Raw genomic sequence first — 23,289 nt, forward strand, 5'->3', positions numbered from 1 at the left:
AGTCCGAGCAGCCCCGGGTGGGCGCTCTCTTGCCCACCCGGCTCAGGGGCTCCCCGGCGTTTGCAAACCGCGCGCCCCGGCGCCCCGGCACCCGGACACGCGGCGCGGCCAGCGGTAGCAGCGCGCGCACGCGCACTCCGCGGCCCGCGCCGCTCCTCAACATTCCGTTCCACGTGTTGCTGGCTGTAGGCGCCACAGGTTCCCCACCTGCGCCCGGGCGCTCGCTCGGGCCACTCCGCCACCGCCGGCAGACTGAGGGGAACCACAGGGCCGGCGCGCCTGAGGCTGGCGGAGCAATTCCCGAGGCGCTCAGGCTCGTCCCCCACGCTAACTCCGCCTATTCGATCCCCGTGGCTCCCCCTCTTCCCCCTCCCAGTCTCCCTCCCGGCTCCTGCCCGCCCCTTTCGCCCTGGCGGTAGGAAATACTCCGGGATCTAACTCGACGTGTCCGGAAAGCCCCGGCCGGTTTCCCTTTCGCTCTGCGTCCGCTGCTGCCAGCCCCGCGGCTCCCTCGGACCCGCGGGTGCAGCCACCGGGGCTGAGGCGCCTGGGGAGCGCAGTCGGAGCGGCGGGGTCCCCCGAGCACCATGCTGGACCCGTCCTCCAGCGAGGAGGAATCGGACGAGGGGCTGGAAGAGGAGAGCCGCGATGTGCTGGTGGCGGCCGGCGGCTCGCAGCGAGCTCCGCCGGCCCCGGCGCGGGAAGGGCGGCGGGACGCGCTGGGGCGCACCGGCAGCAGCGGCGCGGCCAGACCCGTGAGCCCGAGCCCCTCGGTGCTCAGCGAGGGGCGAGACGAGCCCGAACGGCAGCTGGACGACGAGCAGGAGCGGAGGATGCGCTTGCAGCTCTATGTCTTCGTCGTGAGGTGCATCGCGTACCCCTTCAACGCCAAGCAGCCCACCGACATGGCCCGGAGGCAGCAGAAGGTGAGTTGCGGGACCGGGCGCCTCCTGCCGCCACTTCTCCCTGGGGTTTTCTCTGGAGAGACCTCTGGGGTGCCTGCCTGCCGTCTTTCTGCGAAATAATCTTTGGGGGCAAGACGGTGCTTTCGCCCGCCGGGTATGGGGTTGCAGCGGACACCCCTTCTCCTCCCCTCCGCCCGGGTGGCAGGAGCTGTCAGCTCACCATCCGCGAGACCCAGAGCGACCAACAGCGCCCGCCTTGCTGTGGTCGCACCCGGCAGGAGCAGCTCTGGCCGGATTGGAATGCAACTCCCATCAAGTTTAATTTCTAACAGCAGTGATGCATTCCTGTCCCCGTAGCCCGGTGTGATATTGCTAGAGCTGGGCTTTGCCGTGGGTCTCAATGAGTGTGTAGGTAGGTGAAACAGGTGACGTCTGAGCACTTTTCTTCTGTTAGCTAGAAAGAAATCTTAACTAGGGAGACGTGTGGAAATTCTCCTCAGTGGATAAAAACCAAAGTTTCCTATACTGCCATACAACCAGGACATCAAATGAACAAACACTGAAGAAGGTATGCAGCTTTGTAGAATAGTAAGATATTCTTGGTCTGGACACGCCTAATGAAACGTACTGTTGATGAAAAATAAGGGATTGACGCATAATCACTTCATAACAAAATGCTTTTAAAATGCTTTGTGTCTTGCTTTCTCCCCAAAGAGGAAAGGAGTTTGTTTCAGTTGAAATGTCTTCCAACTTTAGATTTAAAACAAGACCCAAAAAAGAGTCTGATGTTCCGTAGCAGACAAAGGTAATGACTCAAACTGCCTAAGTGAGTAAATGTTTACAATACAAACTGTCTAGGAAATTTTATTAATATCATAGTATGCTGAACCTGGAAGGTTCTGTAGAAATCTGTAACCGTCCCCTCAGTTTGTGACAAGACATGGAGATCTGGAGAGGCTGTAGTTTGCTCAAGGCATACCTAGGTGCACAGATATTTATTAGTTTTCTGAGATATTAACTTCAGCATGTGAGGCATTTTTAGAAATTTGGAGAGGTTTTGAATTGACTTGAAATATAACAGTAGTTCAGAGTAGATTCAGTCTCCCTTACCCCTCTCAACATCCTCCTACTCCCGTTTAACTGACCTTTATTTTTTGAAGTATGATTGATGTGTTAAAAAAGCTGTACATATTTAATGTGTACAACTCAATGAGTTTGGGGATAAGTATACACCTATGAAACTGCTTATAGTTAACAATACTGTTATTGTATGCTTAAGATCTACCCTCTTAGAAAATTTTATTAAGTGTTCTTACTCAACCTTCTAAAACAGGCACAAACTGAGTAGCTATTTTGGAATCATTTAAACTTTGGGAGTGTTATGAGATATTTCCCTACAGTTGGAGACCAATCACACAGATCCTTCAGGTAACCTAACCCTGTAGGATAGTTCAGAGTCACAGAAAGTTAGAGCTGGAAGAGATCTTGAGATCCTCTAGGCAACTTCTTCTGTTGGAGAAGAGAAATAGGTCATAGTATCATTCCCCGTGCCCGAACCAATGGACATGATTAAAGCCACCATTCCTCAGGTCAGTTTTGAATGCCCTGCAGTGTTTTTGTGAGCTCTCTGCTCCACTCCAGGATGAATACCGTACTTCCTAACCAACCTTGTATTGACTCTCTTCCGAGGTAGTTACTCATGTTCTCTTCTCCACTTCAAGTCAAGCACTGTCAACTTTAGTAGTCATTCTTAAACTAAGTGTAATTTTTGACATATATGTTGTGGTATGAGTTCTATAAAGTTTGTATCGTCCAGTCTCCAGCTTTTTCATTCGTATTGCGTTTAAGCTTATTCTTAGTAAAGTATAAAAATAATTTGGTAAAATTAAGAGGCAAGTTCTCCTTGGAATATTACCCTTGAAGATGCTTTTACAAAAGTCATTTACTAGGAGTTGACTTATGATGTGAATACTTGTTGCATTTTGTTGATGAAGCAGACTCTCCCTTGGTTGTTCAAACAGTGCAGTTTTCTCTGACTCCACCTGTTTCAATAAGAATGTTTGTTCAAAATTATTTGAATTGGCAAACAGGTACATTCACAGTACCCCTGAGGAGACTATTGTTACAACCTTATCCAGGCGTTACGAAAAATAATTTCAAACTAAAAAAAAAGAAGCAAAACACTAGCTATGTTCTTATATAAAATAGTTGGAATGCTTAGAAATTTATATTTTCTAAGTGCTTAGAGCACTGTGTAAATCAAATTGTGAATCGTTTTTATTTTTTATTAAGCCCGCATAACAACCTACGTATTTACCTTATTCAAAAGCCTCACCCCTCATAGTAACATGCTGCTTACTAAAAGCAGGTGAAACAATTCTTGGCAGTCTGGTTTCCTCCTAGAGCAAAAGGAAATGAGAATTTAACTATGTTCAGGTGAATTTGATGCACAAGCCAATAATTAATGCCAAAATCTTACTTTAAGTCTTAAATTATACAGTTGGATTATATAAAAGAAGTAACAGGATAATTGCGAAATCACTAATCCATTGTATATTTTTATTCTGTATCTTCAGGTAGTCAGACATTCAGTAAAAAGATTTAATAGCTTAGATTATTGTCATTGAAATGCATATTGCTGCTTACTCACTTCTTTCAACTTTGAGAATTTAGAGACTTAGAAATTGAAATCTGAAAGGGTCCTCATTTTCTAAACAAAGAAAATTAATCACAGAGATAAGAGCCTTACCCTGGAGGCCAGGACTCAGGTTTTTCATCAGTTAAAGCCCTTTCACTGTTAGGGGCTGGTGAGTTTCTATGAACCAGAGCTGAGCAGCACTGTTGTTTATTTTTTTCACCTGCCTAAAATGGCCCACAAAGTTGGTAAGAGGTTGTGTCTGAAAGCTTAATAGCATTAAATGTACAGTTAACAAAAACATGTATATCTTTGCTTTTGGCTGGAATATTTCAACTAAGAGGAATAATAGTAATCAGGCCCTGTAATTGACTACTGATGGGTTTACAGAAAATTCTGGGGGTGAGTATGGGCTAGACACTGACAGAGTGCCCTACCATGTGGTTACACCTCCTAAATAAACATATCCAGGAGTTCATGCATGGTAGCAGTATGATGTAACAAACAGACATCTAAAAATGACTTCAGGAGTGAATGGTGTTAAAGCCCCTAATGCTTGCGTATCTCATTACCTTTGCACTGTAATGATGCTAAATTGATTATGAACTTTGGATGATTCTAGATCATTAGTTAAAGGTGGGATCGGTGTTGAAACTAGAAAAATAATAATATAGATCAAGCAAATCAGGTGTTACTTAGTAAAGGCAATTTGCATGTCATACATTTGGAAAACATTGAGACCTTGGAGGAAAAAGTAATAAAAGGGCTGCTTGGTAATTAGAAGGTGTGGAGACCCTGACAAGCGTAATGATCAGCAGAGAAGAGGTAAAGTACTTTCACTCATAGATGCTGAGTTCACAGACTTCAGGTCTAAATTCATAACTATGTTTAAGATGTATGTGACTTAGAGTCTATAGGTTTCTAGTCAGTAATTGCTTTATTCATTATTTTTGTTTTTACTATTAAATTTAGTAAAAGTCAGATGTTGAAAAGGAGCCAACTATTTTTTAGCTAGAAATAATGAAGAGGGAATTAAAAAGATTAAAATGGTATCTAATAGCTTTCCATATGATTCATATACCTGTGTTCTTTATGGTTCAACGTGTATTGCCACTGTAATCAGACTAAATTATGCCTTATTAAAACCTTTTTGTATCATAATCACTCCCACCATTTTATATAATTTTCCATGATAGAATCTAAGTTTGAGAAACGTATATAAATAATACTGTGAGATTGCAGATGGTGGGGAAGTAAACTTGAGTAAAATTGATCTGGAGGAGAGCACTATGGAGAAATAGTATTGGTTAGAATAACACACAGTGGGTTTTTTGCCTCCAACTTTCATCTGAATGCTGTACTACAATAAAATGGCCACTTTTATCTCTCTTTGGAAGCAGTAGTTTTCTACTGTTTTTTTTTTTTTTTTTTTTATAATCTTATGACTACTGAGGTGATCCTTGAGCTCAGAGAAAGAGCCAGTTTTATTAAACTTGAGCTTTAGATCTACAAAGGCTGAGAATCACTTTTCTTGTGCTAGGTGCCCTGTGCCTTAAGTGTTATGTTGCCCTACCTTTGGGGCTTTGATGACACAACTGAGGCCTGATATGTACTTAGCACTGTGCATGACATATAAGAACTTAGCAGCTGTCTGTTGTATACATGTAAGTCTTAGATTCAGTCCATGCCTCAAAGAATTAGTGAGGTCTAGGATGGAGGAAAGATGATATAAAGGCAAAATGAAAGGGCCTTCTGTTCTTCTTTTGAGACTAGTGTTCTTAAACATAGTTTGAGACCTCCAGGGCTCACCTCATCTTTCTAAAGAAAGCCATAAAAATGGTACTACTTGTTGGTATAGAACTAATGACTTTGAAGTGACACTTTCCCAGTGCCACTACCAAACCCCAGAGACAAATAAGCAGCATTGACTCTCTCAGCATGCCTTGTTTTCTTGCTTGTGGGTTTCCAGCAGATCTGGTGATAGTCTAAAATGCTATGCTCTTAGGGAGCTAAGATCTTTTATCCCAGTGGTCTCCAACCTTTTCACACCAGGGACCGTTTTCAAGGAAGACAATTTTTCCACGGAATGGGGGATGGTTTTGGGATGATCCAAGTACATTACACTTATCGTGCACTTTATTTCTATTATTACATTGTCATATACAGTGAAATAGACAACTCATCATAGATTGGAGACGCCTGATTTATCCTTTGTGCTCCTTAGGCTTTGATATATTATGGTGCAAATACAGAAAAGATGGGTTATGTTGTTTGCTGGTGTTAATAATAGGGAATACTTTGCTCTGTGGGGAGTGAGTTGGAAACCACACATTAAAGTAAAACCTCAGACTGGACTTAAAACAGTATCTCAGAGAAAAATGCTTGTTGCTTCCACTGATTCTTCTAACTCTCCACAGGGTATCCTGGGATCACAGCACTTAAATTGGAGGAATGAGTTGTGCTAATGAGAACTCAAACGGATTAAGTGATATTGGCATTTGCTGCTTTCTTTCAAAAATGAAATCAACTAATTTTGCTATATAACGACTACTTAAGTGAACTAAGATATTTCAATTGTGTACTTTCCTTTTTCAGATTTTTTTTTTTTTTGTAATGGAAACAGCTCTCTTTGTTTGTACTTTCACAAGATAAACAGCATGGTTTGTGAGGTCTTTCAAAACAAAATTTAGAAAGCTGACTGCCAGATCATAAAATATAGGAATTCTGAATGGAACATCTTTCCAGTTATCATTTGCTAGTGAGGCAGGCCACTTTAGGGTTATTCTGCTACTTTATAGCATTTCAAATTAATTGAGACCTTTCTTTGGGAAGGAACAGGTGGGTTGCATGATCATGTAATATTACTATTTCAGTTTTTAGGCTAGGGAAAGACCCAGCGGTTGTAAATAGTGGACGTATCAGTGGGACAAACGACCTATTTCCTCGATTTCGAATAACAAGCATCAAATTATGGAGCTGTTGTTCAAAATGTCTAACATTACATTTTATGACCAGTGTGTTTTAAGTTACTTAAAGATTTTGATATGATTTACTTTCTTAAGAAGAAAAGTCGGTGATTCTTATCTTAACTGCGCATTGGAATCACCTGGAGAGCTTTTAAAACTCTCATTATCCAGGTTGTACCCTACACTAATTCAATTAGTCTCTGGGGGTATAGTCTTAAAGCTTCCCAGGTGATTTCAGTGTACAGCTAAGGTTGAGAACTGTTCTAAAGAGAACTACAGGAAAATGGCTTATTTTCACCTAGGCAAGGTAAAAGTATTTGCAATAATGAGTGAGATTCTGAATAATTACAATGATATTCTATATTAAGGAAAAGGCAATAGGGATACTCTAAACAAGGAACAAAAAACACACCTAAGTAATACTCTAAAGTTTGTTGAGCCAATACAATTGAAAGGCCAGTACATACTTATTTAGACTTCTAAAAGGTCTTTAATGGGGTAATGTGCTGGAGGCTTTTAAATTACATTGGCAGTTGTGTAATTTATTCATTATAAAACCACAGATAAATCACTACATTAGCAGCAGAAAATATGATAAATATTGGACGCTGAGCATGAGTGTTACTTTCCATTCCAAAATGAATTTGGAAGGAGAATGTAGTTATATAGGAAGAGAGCATAGCTCCAATCTCAAAAGTTGGAGCTGACACGGAGTAATTGCTAACTGAACAGTACATTTCACAAAGGTCTTAGAAGATCTTATGCTGTCCAGTTAATCCCTATTTAATGGGTAGACTGTTTCCGCAGTGGATACAGTAGTAATGCATACAGGCTTTTCAAAAAGTAAACTTTAAAAGGCATTCTCACATCATTGTCTTATTAAATAAATTAATTAAAACTATTTAAACAAGAATTTATCTAAGTTCTGCTGGTTCCAAAATTCTAACATTAACTGGATAGTAAGGAAAAGCCTCTCTGTTCTTCACATTGCTTTGAAAGATAAAGTAACTGTTGGTTTGTGTTTGGGAGCCTCTACTTTGTACAGCATTATTGGTGCTCTGCTTTGCTTCCTGAAACTTTACACATCACTTTGTAAACTTTATGGTTTGAATATTTTCATTTTATAACCTTCAAGTGGATGATGAGTTTTTATAATGGAAATGTTACTGGGGTCAAGGGCCTGAACAATTTAAAGGCTGTCTTGCCAATCTGATAGCTGAGCTATTTAATTTGGTCCTTTCTCGTTGGTTGTGGGATGTATTTTTGTATGTGTGTGTAGTCTAGTATCCTTTCCCCATTTTTCTAGTGAAATTTTGATTTTATTAATTGATGTGAATGCTTTAACAATATACGTATTGAGAGTATCAGTCCTTTGTGCAGTATGTGTCTATTGTCTGTCTTTCATTTTGTTTCGAGAGAGACTTCTACCGACCTTTTCCTTAATAACTTCTTATTTCTCATTTATGCTCTTAGACAACTACCCAACTGGAATGAAAGTTTGAGGTGAGAAATTGCATTTACTTTTTTCCTTAAACAGCTAAGCAGTTGTTGTAGCCTGATTTTTGATGAAACTTTCACTACTAAGCTTTCAGGCCTGATTAATCATATTCTTTCTTTCATTATTTCCTTGGTCAACTATTTATTGAGTCCCTATGATGTGAATTTAACACTGTCTAATGTTTTGAGGATACAGTAGAGAATAAAACAAGCTGAAATCCTCTTGTGGGCTAATGTTCAGTAATTTGTATAATACATATATAAATTTTGTGTCTATAAATTTCTTATTTTTTTTCAAATGATCATATAATTTTGACTTATGACAACGTTATATATTTTAATCTCTGATGTTGTTAGTTCCCTTTTCTGTGTCAGAAATTCTTTCATCATTCCTCTTTCCCCTCCCGACTCTTAAGAATAGTGGGCCAGTATAGCATATTGGTTAGGAAGTCACTGTGTCTTCAGAGGGCCTGGACTTTACTCCCCTAATACTCATTCACTGTATGAACAAGGCACTTCATCTTTCTGGGCTCTGGCTACTATTTTTATAAAATGGTGAGATAATGACCTTATATGTGATTAAATGAGATGAAGCTTGTAAAGTGCTTAGTATAGTGCCTACTACATGCATATGCTCCAGATTAGATGCTGTCATTTTTAGTTGTCAATTTAATTAAGTGTGTTTGGGAAACAATGATATTTTTTACTATATCCAGTCTTCCAGGAGTGTAGCTTATCTTTTCCATTTAGACAAGCTGTTTATGTTTTTGTAACATTTTGTACTTTTCATTATATAGACCCCTTGCATTTATAATCAAGGTTATTTTTAAATATTTATCTTTTGCTATCATCTTCTCAGTGTGGATAAATGGGAAACTGTAATTTTCTATAACGGGCCATATTGATGTTATATATTTATGGTATACAGTTGATTATTTTCTTTAGTATTGACCGTTCTAGATTTTCTAGGTAGGTGATTGAATCATCTGTTTATAGTGATGGCTTTTGTCTGGTTCTACCCAGTAGCTGTTCCTCTTCTGTTTTACATGTCAGTGTATATTCCTGTATATTCATAAGAGAAAGGTCTGTCATTTTCTATTTTGGACTTCCATGATCACAGGTTTGGTTTTAAGGTACAGTAGTATAAAGTGAGAAACATTTTACCTTTGTGTTCTAGGATAGTTCATTTTTTTAAAGAATAGTTTTTTGTTTGTTTATAGTATGTAAAGTATTTGATACTTGGATTTTTGGAAGAATTCTCTTGTGAAGTTATCTGTATTCAGAACCTATTTTAGATTTTTTCTGTCTTTAGCTTATTCCATTTTCTCTTTATTCCAGACTCAAATATGATAATTGCATGATTTCAGAAAATTGGCCATTTCTAGATTTTCAGATATATGAAGATAGAATTGAACATATTTTTCACTTATTTTTCCAATATCTTTTATGTTGGCTTTTAAGTCTTATTTAGGTTATATTCTCCGTTTTTTAAAAAAAATTTTTAGTAGATGTGCCAGATCATTTTGTTTTTAACAGATACATTTGTTAACTTTGTAAGTTCTGTTTTATAAATCAATAGTTTCTGCCCTTTCTTTGTGTTTCCCTTAGGTTTTTTAAAAAAGAGGACTGAGAGAAAGGTAGACAGACATAAGAGAATAGTTCTTTCATCTGGTTTCTTGGTTAAGATGCTTAATTTATTTTCTGCTTTTTGTAGTAAGATAATGAAAATATGCAAAGCTATGAATTTACCTTTAAGTACATTTTGGCATCAGTCCATATGTTACGTCATAAAACTTATTTTTATTTAAATATTTAATCTTATTTCAGATTTCTTTCCATGAACCAATGTTTATGTAGTTAATCAGAAGAGTAATTTTAAAATGTCAACTTGTTGAAAGATTTTTGTTTTCTCTTTAATAATAGATTCCTAATTTTATATTGACAAAGAATGTAGTTTACTGAACTATTCTTAGCATTGTTGTTCTTAGCTTTGTTATGTTTTCCATCACGAATTAGTATATATTATGACTTTGGGATTAAAAGTTTGCTGTAGCTAGTAATTAGCATTATCATAGAAATCATTCCTATCTTATTTTTGTCTTCTTTGACTAAATTGTCCTACTATAATTGTATTTTTTTGCTTTTCTAGCCATGTTTAATTCATATGTTTTGATGCCAGACTCTCTCAGTAGTATAAAGATTCATAAGTATGTACTTATAGTCAATGAAAAGTAACTTTCTTTGATCTATTTAATGTGGGTGTGGGACAAGGATTCTACTTTGTCCAGATTTAGCGTTGAAACTACTTTCTTTTAGTGGGGTTTGTAAGATACTGATAAGTATCTATAATAATACATACCCATACACATATAGTCACCTGTATATATGTAGTATAAACATGTATACACATACATCTGCATATGTGTACACACTCACATTTCTGGATTATTTTTATGGAGGAAAATTATTTTATACATCAATTTTTGCCTAGTCTTTAATAAGGGAGTTTGAAACATTTTATTAATCCTTATTGATATGTTCAATCTTACTGTTTTCTAACTCGTTCAGTATTTTCTGTTTCTTTTGATTTTTGTTTTATATCTTTTGCTATATGGACTCTATTTTTTTGTTTTTTTAATACATCTGGAAATAGAGGAAGTGCCAGATACAGGTGGGTGGTTTTGCTTTCCCCAAAGATCATTCCCCTCAGGGGGGCATTTGGCTGCCTTTATTTTGGGACATTTCAGCTGTCCTATCCTGGAGGTAGGGATAGGTAGAGTGACAATATAAATCATCCTCATAGTTGTGCTTGCTGTTCTGATTTAAAGGGAAGAGTCTATATCCAATTTTGTTCATGGGTTATGAAGTTAGTGGACATTCCCCTAGAAATTGGGTTATAGTTTTATCTTTAGTCTACAGTGTTGCTACCTTATTTTTAAAAATATATTTTTGTGGATGTGCATGGAATTTTTTATTAGAAGGTGGGAAAAATAAATTCTGCTAACCATGAAGACTGTATTCTTACTACTTTAACATATTTAGGGAAATGTATTCCATATTTATTTAAAGAGATGAGTCTTAATTTGGTTCTCTAGAAAAAATATCTAAAACTAAAAATACTGCTTTAGATAAAAAGGCTTACAAAATGCTGAATATCATCAGAAAAAATTCTGAAATATAACAAGACAACTCTGGCCCACGCTTGGGAAGCTCTTGTTTTCTTAACCAGAAGGATTGCATATATTCTCGAGCAGTAGTAAGTAGGGAGACTGAGATAAAGCCCATTCTTGTTCTCTCATCCTTGCTTCAACTAGATTCAGTTTGCTTTTATATCTTTTATATAATAAGCTTCTGTATAAATTTTCCCTTGAAGAAGAAATAAAGGTTCCTATTTATTTATAATGAAGTTCACCAACGCACATGAAATGACAGACAGAGGTGCTGAAATGTCGAGTGATTATGAAAACTTAAAGTTACATGATTGAAGTATGCAATACTATAAGAATTTCTGTGATGTTTGATCACCAAATCTTAGAATCCTAGGCTTTGGACTTTTTTCCCTTTCCTTTTTATTCTTTACAACTATTTAAGAGGTAAGCAATGTGGGGATATGCAAGTTGATCAACCACAGATCTTGCTGTAATCTTGCTGAAATCTAATAGGTAAGATGTTGAGTTTATAATCCTACAAATAAGAACAGATCAAAAAGCCAGTTGTTTTGGGCTCAGGGGAGGGATTTGGGCACAAGAGTTAAATTGGAGAGTTGTCATATGGATAGTGATTGAAGCCATATGTTTGGATGAGGAGTCACAGAAAAAGAGAATCCAGCAAGAAGATTTTAATGACCGACCTTAAAGAACATCAGGATTTAGGACAGAAGAGAAGGCTGAGCTGGAAAAGGAAATGGAGAAGGAACAGCCAGCTGTATAAGAATCAATGTCACAGAAACTAAGGAAATAGCTATTTAGCAGAGGGAGTAGAAAACAGTGTCAGGTGCTACTGAGAGGTCAAGATGGGAATTGAAAATGTTAATTGGATAAAGCAATATGTAGATGACCCCCACGTTAGTGACCTTAGGAACTCATTTTAGGTTTAATTTCATACAATCCATTTTTTCTTACATTAACATTCCAAAACTCTATTTTGTGTGCTGAATTCAGCCTTTCTTTCTTTAGCTGACGAACAGCTTGAGTTATAACTTGGTGCCTTTGCTACTCAACAATTAAGCTTCAGCAGAATTGCTCTTTGTATAGGCTTTTTTGGGGAGGGGGAGAAACTATATAAAAATGTGTGTACATATATATGTTTTTTGTTGTGCTTTTGTTTTATAAAGTGAATTTAAAATTGTTAGTGATAAACATAGGTTTCAAATGTAGTGCTACTGAGACAAAGATTATGAAGTATACTGTAAATAGCCAATCTTTGACATTAATTGGGTACTTACTAAGTTTAGTTGTTTTTCATTTCAATTGTTAATGAAAAGAGCACCCTCAAAGAATTGTGCAAATGCTGGAATACGTAAATCGAAAAGTAGAATGAATCAGGTTATTTGTAATATTTTTTTTTAGCTCAGTGGTAATATGTCTCTCTCCTCTTCCATTCTCCCCTTTCTCAGACTTTTTCATTTTCAATTTTCTATCTTGTTATGACAACCCTATGTGTAGTAGAGTAGGGGGTCTTCACTTCCTTGTCCTTTCATTGCTGTCTCTTCATCTGTAAAATGATTAATACTTGCTTCAGTGAGCTGTTATGTAGATTTGTAAAATGATTTCTGAAAAGCATCTAGTACAATGCCTGTATGGAGTATATCTTTGAAGAGTGTCCTTTTAAAATTTTCTAATAACTTACATCAGGGGGAAAATGTTTCACACTGTAAAGCATATTGTATTTAGTCAACAAATATTGAGATCATATTTGAACAGATGTTGTGTGGGAGGCACTTTTTTAGACACTTGAATATAGGTATGGACAAGATAGCCCTTTTAAACTTTATTTTTAGTTGAAAAATCATTGTGTTTAGTTATGGGTCACAATGTGATATTTTTATCTATGTATAGATTATAGAAAGATTCCATCAAGATAATTAACATATCCATCACCTCACAAACTTACCATTTTTGTGGTGAGGACATTACAAATCTATTCTTTTAGCAATTTGGAAATATACAACGCATTATTATTAACTTTGGTCACCATGCAGTGTAATAGGTCACTAAAACTTATTCCTCCAGTCTAACTGAAACTTTGTCCCTTTGATAAAGATCTCTTTCCCTACACCCCAGCTCTGGTAATCCTTTCTACTCTGTTTCTATGCATGCATATTTACAATTGTTATAATTTCTTAATGAATTGACCTCTTTTCCATTATATAATGACCTTCTTTTTAAAAATTTCAATTTAAAGTGTATTTTGTCTGATAAAGTATAGCTACCACCGCTCTCTTTTGGTTTCTATTTGCCTGAAGTATCTTTTCCCTTTCCTTCACTTTCAGTCTGTGTGTTTCATTATAGGTGAAATTAGTCTCTTTGAAGCAGCATACAGTGGGGTCTTTTTATTTATTTTTTAATCCATTTAGCCACCTGATGTCTTTTGACTAGAGAATTTAATCCATTTGCATTCAAATTAACTACTGATAGGTAAAGACTTACTATTTCATTTTGTTATTTATTTTCTGGTTAATTTATAGATCCATTGTTCCCCTATTCCTCTTTTTCTGTCTTCCCTTATGGTTTGATAATTTCTGTAGTGGTATGCTTTGCATTCTCTCTTTTTATCTTTAGTGTATCTATTAAGGGTTTTCGCTTTGTGATTACCATGAGGCTTACATAAAATATCTCGTACTTATAACAGGCTGCTTTAAGTTGATAACAACTTAATTTTGATTACTCACACAAACTCTACATTTTTACTCCCCCCAATTTATTTTTGATGACACATTTTGTATCTTTTATTGTTTGTGTCCCTTAGAAAATTATTGGAGGTCTAGTTATTTTTAATAGTTTTGTCTTTTGACCTTCATACTAGAGATATAATTGGTTTTCACACCACCAGGACAGTATAAGAATGTTCTGAGTTTTATTACATACTTACTTTTACCAGTGAGTAAAAAGGTTGCTGCTTATCGACCTTTTCCTTTAGGTTGAAGGACTCCTTTTAGCATTTCATGTAAGGCAGGTCTAGTGGTGATAAATTTCCTCAGCTTTTGTTTCTCTGAGAAAGTTTTTATCTGCCCTTCATCTTTGAAGGACAAGATTTCTGGGTATAATATTCTTGGTTAGCAGCTTTATTTTTTTTCTTTCAGGCTTTTGACTATATCATCCCATTTGCTTCTGGCCTTCAGAAATGGCCTTCAAAAATCCACTGATAGTCTTATGAGGCTACCTTTGTATGTAACAAGTCACTTTCTTTTGCAGCTTTTTCAATATTCTCTCTTTGTCTTTTACTTCAAATTTTCTTTTCTTGCCTTATCTTTCTTTTCTATCTTTTTTTTTTTTTTTTTTTTTTTTTTTTACAATTTGATTATAATGTGTCTTGTTGTGGGTTTCTTTGGATTCATTATATTAGGTATTCACTGAGGTTCCTGGATCTGGATTTCTAATTCCTCCTCCAGACTTGGGAAGTTTTCTGCCATTTTTTCTTTGAATTTATTGCCTATCCCTATCTCTCTTCTTCCTTCTGGTACTCCAGTAATGTATACGTTATTTGCTTGATGATATCCCTTGAGTCTCTTTAGCTGTCCTCATTCTTTTTCATTCTTACTTATTTTTGCTTCTCAGATTTGATGATTCCCAGTGCCTATCTTCAAGTTTACTAATCTTTTCTTCTACTTGATCTAGTCTACTGTGAACACCTCTTTTTGAATTTTTGAGTTCAGTTATTGTATTCTTCAGCTCAATGATTTCTATTTAGTACTTTTTAATATTCTCTCTCTCTCTTTGTTGAAATTCTGGGTTCGTTCTTTATTGCTTTTCTTATCTTGGTCTTTATGAATGTCATTTTGAATTCCCTCTCAGGTAAGTCACTTATCTCCATTTCATTAGGATCAGCTTCTGGATGTTTATTTTATTTTTTAATTTGGAATGTGTTTTCCTGTTTCTTCATTTTCCTTGTTTCTCTGTGTTGGTTTCTGCACATTAGTTAAGAAAACCACCTTTCTCTGTCTTGTTATACTGGACTTGCATAAAAGATATTTCTTTCCACTCAGTCTGCTAAGAAATTCTAGGTTCTAAGCTATTTGTATTTATCCAACCTGCTCTCTTTGTTCTTAGTGAGCACCCGCCTCCCCTAATTGGAGAGTGTCAAGTTGTGCTGTTGCCATGAGAGAGATAGGATAAAAGCCAGCCCCTTGGGATGCAGGTGGAGAGGTTGGAGTGTTAGATGTGTGTTCCAGTTTCTTCTTTCCTTGCAGAGAAGCTGAGAGCCAGAGTTTATCTCCCATTCAGTCTGCCCTACACCAATAAGAGGGTCTGAGGCAGATTCCTGCACTCTTGATCAGTCTGGTCACTTTTAAGCTGGGAAGATAGCTGCTAAATGTTTGTAAGTTTAACAGTCACCTTTTTGTTCTCAGCAGTATAGAGTTCTGTCCACTCCCAGAGCTAGGTGATTTAGGAGCCAGTTACTTGAGTGAAGGCTGTAAACATTGGGGCACTTGATGCATGCAGAAACTACTTTCAGGGAAAGTCTACAGACATGGATTTATTGGTACAGCAGGTAAGGAAAGAAGGCTCAAGGAGTGCCCACTCTTCTGTTAAAGCAAGCAGAATCCTCACACCATCCTAGCAGGAGGACACTTCTGCTCTGGAGTTTTCACTGAAGTAAGCCAGGGAGGAAGGGGCAGGGAGTGCCCACTTTTCCCTTCAGGTACAAGGAGGTCCCCCAGCCTCCTTCCAGTGAGAGATTGCAGGACTTTATCTCAGGAGCAAGCCAGGAAAGAAGGCTTGGGGAATGTTGTTCCTTATGTTCTTGGTGTCAGAAGCCTCCAACCTCTTTCCATAGAGAGATTTTTTATGGGGCTGGAATTGTTGCCAGGGCAAAGGGAGTGCCATGCTTCCTGTTTAAGCTCAATGAATTTTTTTCTTTATTTGTGATGTAGGCTTCCAGATACTTACTTATTGAAGGCCAGAACCATAGGAGCTGCTGGAAAAGCATACAGCCAAAGCCCTTTCCAGGGGGAAGATGGGAGTTGGGTTGATCTTTGGGGCTATAGCAGCTGGGAGTGCTCATGCAGTTTAAAACACCTTTTGTTGTTTATGCTTGATGGAAATCCTCTGATGCCCTCTCTCTGACATTCCTGAAGTATGGTGATTTAAGAGCCAAGCCCTCAGCAGAGAGTGAGCACTATATAGGTGGTATAAGCCCCTCACCTTTTGGGAAGAAGCTGGGAGTTGAGGTTTCCTTCCTAATTATAAGACACTGTGCTCAGGGTAGGGTTAGTGTGCAAGTATATCTTAGCTTTTTCTACCTGTTTTGATGTGGATATTTTCTCAATTGGTCGGAGTCTTTCAACTGGATTCTGACTTTCTCTTGGAGAGAATTGATTCCTTGATGTGTCTGTGGGAGGAAGGAGCTCTAGTCAAGAGCCTCCTATTCCATCAGGTTGCTCAAGATAGACCTTCCGAAGCTTATATTCTAGTAGAAGAGATGGATATGCAACAGATAAATGCATACACATGCCTATTAAGGGAGAGTGACTGTTGGGGGGAAGTTGGTATCAGTAGCTGTTTTAGATAGGGTGGTCCTGGAAAGCCTCTTAGATAAGCATGTAGCTGTTGACCAAGACTTGAGTTAAGTGAAGGATTAAGCCACTTGGAGATGCAGGAGGAAAGAGTATCCTAGAGGGCACTAAAAGCAAGTGCAAAAAGCCCTGAGGTGGATTAAAACAAGCTTTTCTTATAAAGAATAGCAAAGTGGTGTGCAGGCTATGTGAAAGTGGTATGAATAGAGGAAAAGTGGGAAGAAATGAGTCTGGAGAGGTAGATAGAGGCTAGCTTATGTCAATTATTTAGGTTGTGGTAAGATGTTTAGAATTTAAGTGATAGAAAGCCCTTGGAAGTTTTTGGATGGGTTCAGGAAGTGATGTGATTAGGATTCTAAAGATCTCTTTGTCTGATCTGAGAATAGTGTGACTACATGGCACAACTCCAGAGGGCACTGTTTATGTGGAATTTAAGGTACCCCCTTATAGTTGCACAACCTTGAGAATAGACTGTGGGGGCAAGAGTGGAAGCAGGAAGACCAGTTTGAAGGCTGTAGCAATGGTTGAAGGTTTGCACAGGTGCTAGCCTGAGCGATAATGTAGAATAAAAGCAGAAAGTATTTACTCAGCATTATTTAACTGAGTTCATAAATACATTAAAATGAGCAATAGAGTAAAACTGTGCTGTTTTGAGTTTGTTGCATGGCTAAAAATATTTAAACTATTTTATCAAAATAACAAATAAATGTACGTGGTTAAAAATCCCAGCCTTACAGAATTTACAGTAGAAAGCAACAGTCCCCAGCCCTACTTTTCCTCATTCGCAGTCACATTTCCAAAGGGAGACCTTTTAACTGTTAACTATTAATTATTTTTAATTCTTCTGAAAAATACTTCAAAAATCTAAAGGTGCCTACACCACTCTTCTTCATTCATCTTTTTTAGACTTGAGCCATTGCAGTACTTCCTGCATAGGGAGCAGGCTGGAGAGATTTAGCTCACTCACATAAGCATCTAGCTCTTCTTTCTTCTACTTGGAATATGATTATTTACCATTATTAGTTTTGCTAGTAGACTTTTGATATTTTCTCTGTTCTCACAGCAGTAAAATTTTTAGTTGGGTACATGGCTGTCCGGCTGAAAATGACACTTCTCGTTTTCTCTTCTCCCTTTTCCCTGTGCAGTGGGATTGAGCATGATCACAGAGAATGTGGGTTAAGAACACAGCCCTGCAGGACACCAGCTTTATTTCTCCCATGGGAAAATAGGGCAAGATCCCATGGGACCATCAGTCTTAATGAGGAATTACAGAGGCAATGTCTTTGTTTTTATAGAATTCAGAGCTAGCCTAGAGACTGCTGAGATTTCTCTGAGAGTGGAAAGTGAGGCTTGCCAGAAGAGGAGCAAGTGTTGTCTTACAAATTGCTGCTTCAAAAATGTGTCAGTAACTGGTTAGGGAACAATCAGCACATCTTGTATTTGTTCCAGTATCTTTTACAGCTACATATAGCCAAAAGACTTAAGTACAGGCAAATGGGGTATTAATGGAAGTGATGTGTACAAACCTATGGGCTGTTCCCTGAGAGGGAAGAAACAGGTTCTCTCTGGTCTCTTTCCTCTTCCCACTGGCTGCAATATTAGTGTCATTGTAGCAGGACTTAGAACAGTCATCTGGGTGAGTTGATGATTGCTATTTGTTGAGAACAGCAGGGCTGCAAGTTAGAAGGAGTCTAGACCCCCACAGCTTTGCAGAGGAATGCCACCACCTTATTTCGGACCTGTTTGTGAGAGAAAAGTGAACATCTATCATATGTAAGCTAGTTTGTTTATGTTAATTTCTTTAACTTAAGGTATTTGTTATAGTAGGTCTCTCTTATATCCATGCTTTAACTACAATTTGCTTTGTAATTTAAATAATATACTCATCCATTATTTCTTGTTCCTTCAACTAGAGACATTATGGCCATATTTTTCCTGTTGACAGGGTTAATTGCCAATTGATAGTCCTTTTCCCTCTTTCTTTCTTGCTACAGTGTTTCCAGCCCTGGGTGAGATACTTGCTTTTCTAGCTTCCCTGGCACCACAGGTGTCCATGTGACATAAGTTTTGGTGTATGAGACAGGAGACACATTGTTAGTCTCAGCTCCACCACACCAGTGTCTGTAGCTGTGGTTATCACCTTGTGACTCAGAGGCTAATACTAAGGGAATTTCAGAGGTGCTGGCTCAGACACAAGTGAGTCTGAAACCCTGGCCAACAGCAGCTGCATTCAGACTTTTTTCTCTGAGGAACATACCCTCCCAAGGTTGATTATCTTTTGCTCTGAATCATCATTAAGATCCCCACACTATGAGTTGCTGATTACTTTTTGCTTTGTAACCATCATTAAGATTTCTACACTTTGAGTTGTTGATTCTACACACTGAAAGTGATTTAGTGGTGTTTACATTATGAAGATTAACTACTTTTCACTGCACAGCCACATATTATGCTTTGGTGGTGTTTGTTTTCATTCAAGTTTTCTTACAGTTTCCATTTCTTTTTTCTTCACTACCCATCTTGTCTCCCTTCATTGCCTCCTTAAGTTGTTATAAATTATGAACCCTGGTTCTCACTGGGGACAGTAATACTCCTTAGCAGACATGTAAAAAATTTGTGGGGATGTTTTTGATTTTTCTCAGAGATTGGAGGTTGCTGCTGGTACTTAGTGGGTAAAGTCTAAGGATTCTAGAAATCCTGAAATGTATGATGAAGAATTGTTCTTCATGCTACATGACATCTCATTGTCCTGCTAGACATTTATATAGGTAAAAACCTGCCAATATTTGAGCCTAGAGTATAACTCTTTATTTATCAAATGCAAAGTATCTTTTGTATAATTTTAATATACAGCAAGTTTTTGTAAATATGTAGAAAACTCCTAGGTAAAAATTGAGGGAAGATTAAACTTTTTTTGTTAGAAATTTTCCTGAGAATTGCTCACCATTTTAAAAAATAATGTCATCAACAGCAATGATGCTTGTGATATTTGTTTTACCAATATGGGGTGCTTGTCTTAGCCTTCATTTTTAGTTGTCACATTCTCTTTGATTTTTATGGGTATATACAAAAACTATTAGGCCCTTATTTCAAAAATGTCAAAAAAAGGAGAATAGTGTGGACAACATTCAGTTAAATATTGCCTAACTTTTGCTAAACCCAGACTTCTTCATTATATAAGTGGATGTATGCATCTAGTTTTTTATCTTCTAGACCAGTTATGTCTAGATATTTATATCCTGAAATACATATTATTTTAGTTATTTTATTATTTCATTTGTTTATTTTTATTCCAGTAAGGATAATTTATTTATTTGAAAATGTCTCTGTAGGTAATATAACCTAGCTATAAATTTTATTTATGGGTAGCAAAATGGGTTATTATTTATTTTTTAAATTAAAAGGGGGCTTATTGGTCAGGACCAGCAGAAAATAGATGTCCCACTGTAAGGGGAAATTTACAAATTACGGAGAGTTGGGCACAATTTAGGGAACCAGTGAGAATTGTCTAAGCATTCAGGGATTTACTGTAGGGTGGCGGGGCAGGAGAGCTCCTAAGCCTAAAATGGGCACAACGAGGGAACCTGGCCAGAACTGGATGGGAGCTACAGCCATGGGATAGAGGCTGTCTGACAGAAGCTGTGTTCCCCAGTGAAGAGTTTCGTCGCTGTCCACTTCTGTGTGGCAGGGAAGGAGCCAAGGGAATAAACCTACCTTCTTCTTTCTCTCCTCTCTGTCTGATTTTGTGCTGGAACCTTACCAAAGGGAAACCCAAAGAGAATCTGCAAAGCAAAATGCCTGGCTGCTATGGTTCCTAAGCCTTCCATAGCACAGAGCAGGGTAGAGAACAGGGGAAAGGGAATTGGGAGGACAAAGGGGCAATATCCAGGACATGGGGTGTTGCATCTGTTTAGGTTTGAGAATTGCTATTCCAAAGGATTACCTTAATCTCTCATTTTTGCTTTTCCCCCCAGATATGTCCTTCCTGTAGCTGCCTTCTGTCTTGCTCTAATCTGAACTAATGTTTGGATAGCAGACTGAGAATTGTCCTTCTCTCTTCATAATTCTCTTGAATTGGAGCCACTGGTTTTTGATTCCTTCACCTTTGTAAAAGTGTGTGATAAATTTTCTGATTCCATGCAGTTCTGAAATTTTCTTTATTTTTGATGGGAAAATTGAGTGGGCATAGAATTCTGGGTCGAAATCCTTCTCTTTCAGAAAATTGAAGGCATTACTGTCTTCTAGCTTCCAGTGTTACGAATGAAAAATTTAAATCTGGTTTCATTCATTTTTTTATGTTTTATTTTGTTTATAATTGACACATAATTGTACATATTTATGAGGTATAGTGTGATATTTTGATGTGTGTATATATGTATATATATATACACACATTGTATAGTGATCCAGTTAGGGTAATTAGCATATCTTTCACCTCAAACACTTGTCATTTCTTTGGGGTGAGAATATTCAAAATCCTCTCTTCCAGCTATTTTGAAGTATGTAATACTTTCTTGTTGAATATAGCAAAAATAGATGAATGAACTTACATCAAACTAAAAAGCTGCATAGCAAAGGAAGCAATCAACAGAGTAAAGACACAACCTATAGAATAGGAGAAAACATTTGCAAACTGTGCATCTGACAATGGGTTAATATTCAGAATATATAAGGAAATCAAAAATTCAATAGCCAAAAATCAAATCAAATAATCCAATTTTAAAATGAGCAAAAGTTCTGAGTAGACATTTCTCAAAAGAAGACATACAAATGGCCAACAGGAATATGGAAAAATGTCCAGCTTCACTAATCATCAGGGAAATGTAAATCAAAACTGCAGTGAAATATCATCTCTTCCCAGTTAGAATGACTTTTATCAAAAAGACACAAAGTAACAAATGCTGGCAAAGATGTGGAGAAAGGGGAACTCTGGTGGAAATATAAATTACAACAGTCATTATAGACAATAGTGTGGAGGTTTCTCAAAACTCTAAAACTAGAATTACCATATGGTCCAACAGTTCCACTACTGAGTATTTGTCCAAAGGAAATGAAATCAATAGGTCAAAGAAATATCTGCACTCCTATGTTTATTGCAGCACTATTCACAATAGCCAAGATACGGAATAAGCCTAAGTATCCATCAAAAGATGAATGGATAAAGACAATGTGGTACATATACACAATGGAATACTATTCAGCCATAAAAAGAATAAAATCCTGTGATTTGCAACAACATGGATAATCCTAGGATATTATGTTAAGTGAAACAAGCCAAGCACAGAAGGACAAATACTGCATGCTGTCACTCATGTGGAATCTAAAAAAATTGATCTCATAGAAGTAGAGAGTAGGACAGTGGTTACCAAAAGCTGGGAGAGTAGGGGCACCTGGGTGGGGGTGCGGGCCCATAGGAAGGTGTTGGACAATGGGTATAAAGTTACAGATAGGAAGAACAAGTTCTGATATTCTATGACATAGGTAGGTAAACTATAGTCATTCGTTATTTAGATGACCAATTTGTCCTTTCTCAAATATTGTAATTTTCTTGTCTTCATCCTTGGAGGTTTCCAAAATGTTGCAATTATCTTTTTAGCTTAAAAAAAATTATTGTGCTAGGCAATTGTTGATTGCAAAGTTAGGAGCTATCCTTGAACTCTTAGATATGCTCTTATTTTTTGTGAATTTGGGATAGGAGGAGGCTGGGACATAAAGAGTGGGGTTTGATTTCTTTAGGGTGAGACAACTCCTTGAAGTCATCCTACTGTTAGTACACTTATAAACCCCCGTAACAGTCTGTTTGGATGAATTTTCTAATCGTACTCCTAAGATTGTTGTTAACAAATAGGTGTTTCTACTTGCCTTTTGGCTTTACTTCAGGTACACAGAGTAATATAAAGTTGGCTTCAGAGAATCAAAGAACATAGTACAGTTGACCCTCAACATCCATGGGTCCCACATCCTTGGATTCAAACAACCCCAGAATAAAAATATGTGGGAAGAAAAACCAATAAAAATGACAGTACAACAATAAAAAATAATACAAATAAAAACAATACAGTATAACAGCTGTTTACATACCATTCACATTGTATTAGGTATTATAAGTAATCTGGAGAAGATTTAAAGTATATGGGAGGTTGTTATATGTAAATACTATGCCATTTTTTTATAAGGGACTTGAGCATCCATGGATTTGGGTATCTGAGGGAGTCCTGGAACAAGTCCCCTGTGTATACCAAGGGAAGACTATGATAGTATAGTCACATTATGTGTATGATTAAATATTCCCTATTATTTTATGTTTTCATTTTCTGTGTGACTTAATAGTTTTATTTTTGTCTCCCCTATATATATATTAAGGGAGCTGTTACCAAGAATAAGGCCCATGGATTCTAATATGATATGATGAAATAAACATCTGGCTGGAGAAAGGAATGTTGAAAGAAACTTGTTGCCCATTCAGCAGTATGTTTTTGCCTAGAGGCATTAACCAGGCATTGTTTACATTAAGCTAAGAATAAAAATTAAAAGGTTCTCATCTAATTAATT

General features: G+C 37.4%; 1 protein-coding gene across 5 annotated transcripts in view; it reads left to right on the plus strand.

The window, feature by feature from the left end:
- Positions 1–236: 236 nt before the first annotated feature.
- The window catches only part of CADPS2 (calcium dependent secretion activator 2), a 438,625-nt gene continuing 415,572 nt past the window's right edge, over positions 237–23,289 (plus strand). For 2 of the 5 annotated variants that reach the window (XM_045564925.1, XM_045564927.1), the window contains exon 1: positions 251–926. In XM_045564925.1, coding sequence (XP_045420881.1) covers positions 588–926 — 339 coding nt within the window. In that variant the 5' untranslated portion in view covers positions 251–587. Of the gene's footprint in view, positions 927–23,289 lie in introns of all 5 variants that reach the window. The other 3 variants (XM_045564924.1, XM_045564926.1, XM_045564928.1) reach the window with 2 other exon arrangements.

The sequence above is a fragment of the Lemur catta genome, chromosome 11 (genome assembly GCF_020740605.2).
Source record: "Lemur catta isolate mLemCat1 chromosome 11, mLemCat1.pri, whole genome shotgun sequence".
NCBI classification, from domain to species: domain Eukaryota; kingdom Metazoa; phylum Chordata; class Mammalia; order Primates; family Lemuridae; genus Lemur; species Lemur catta.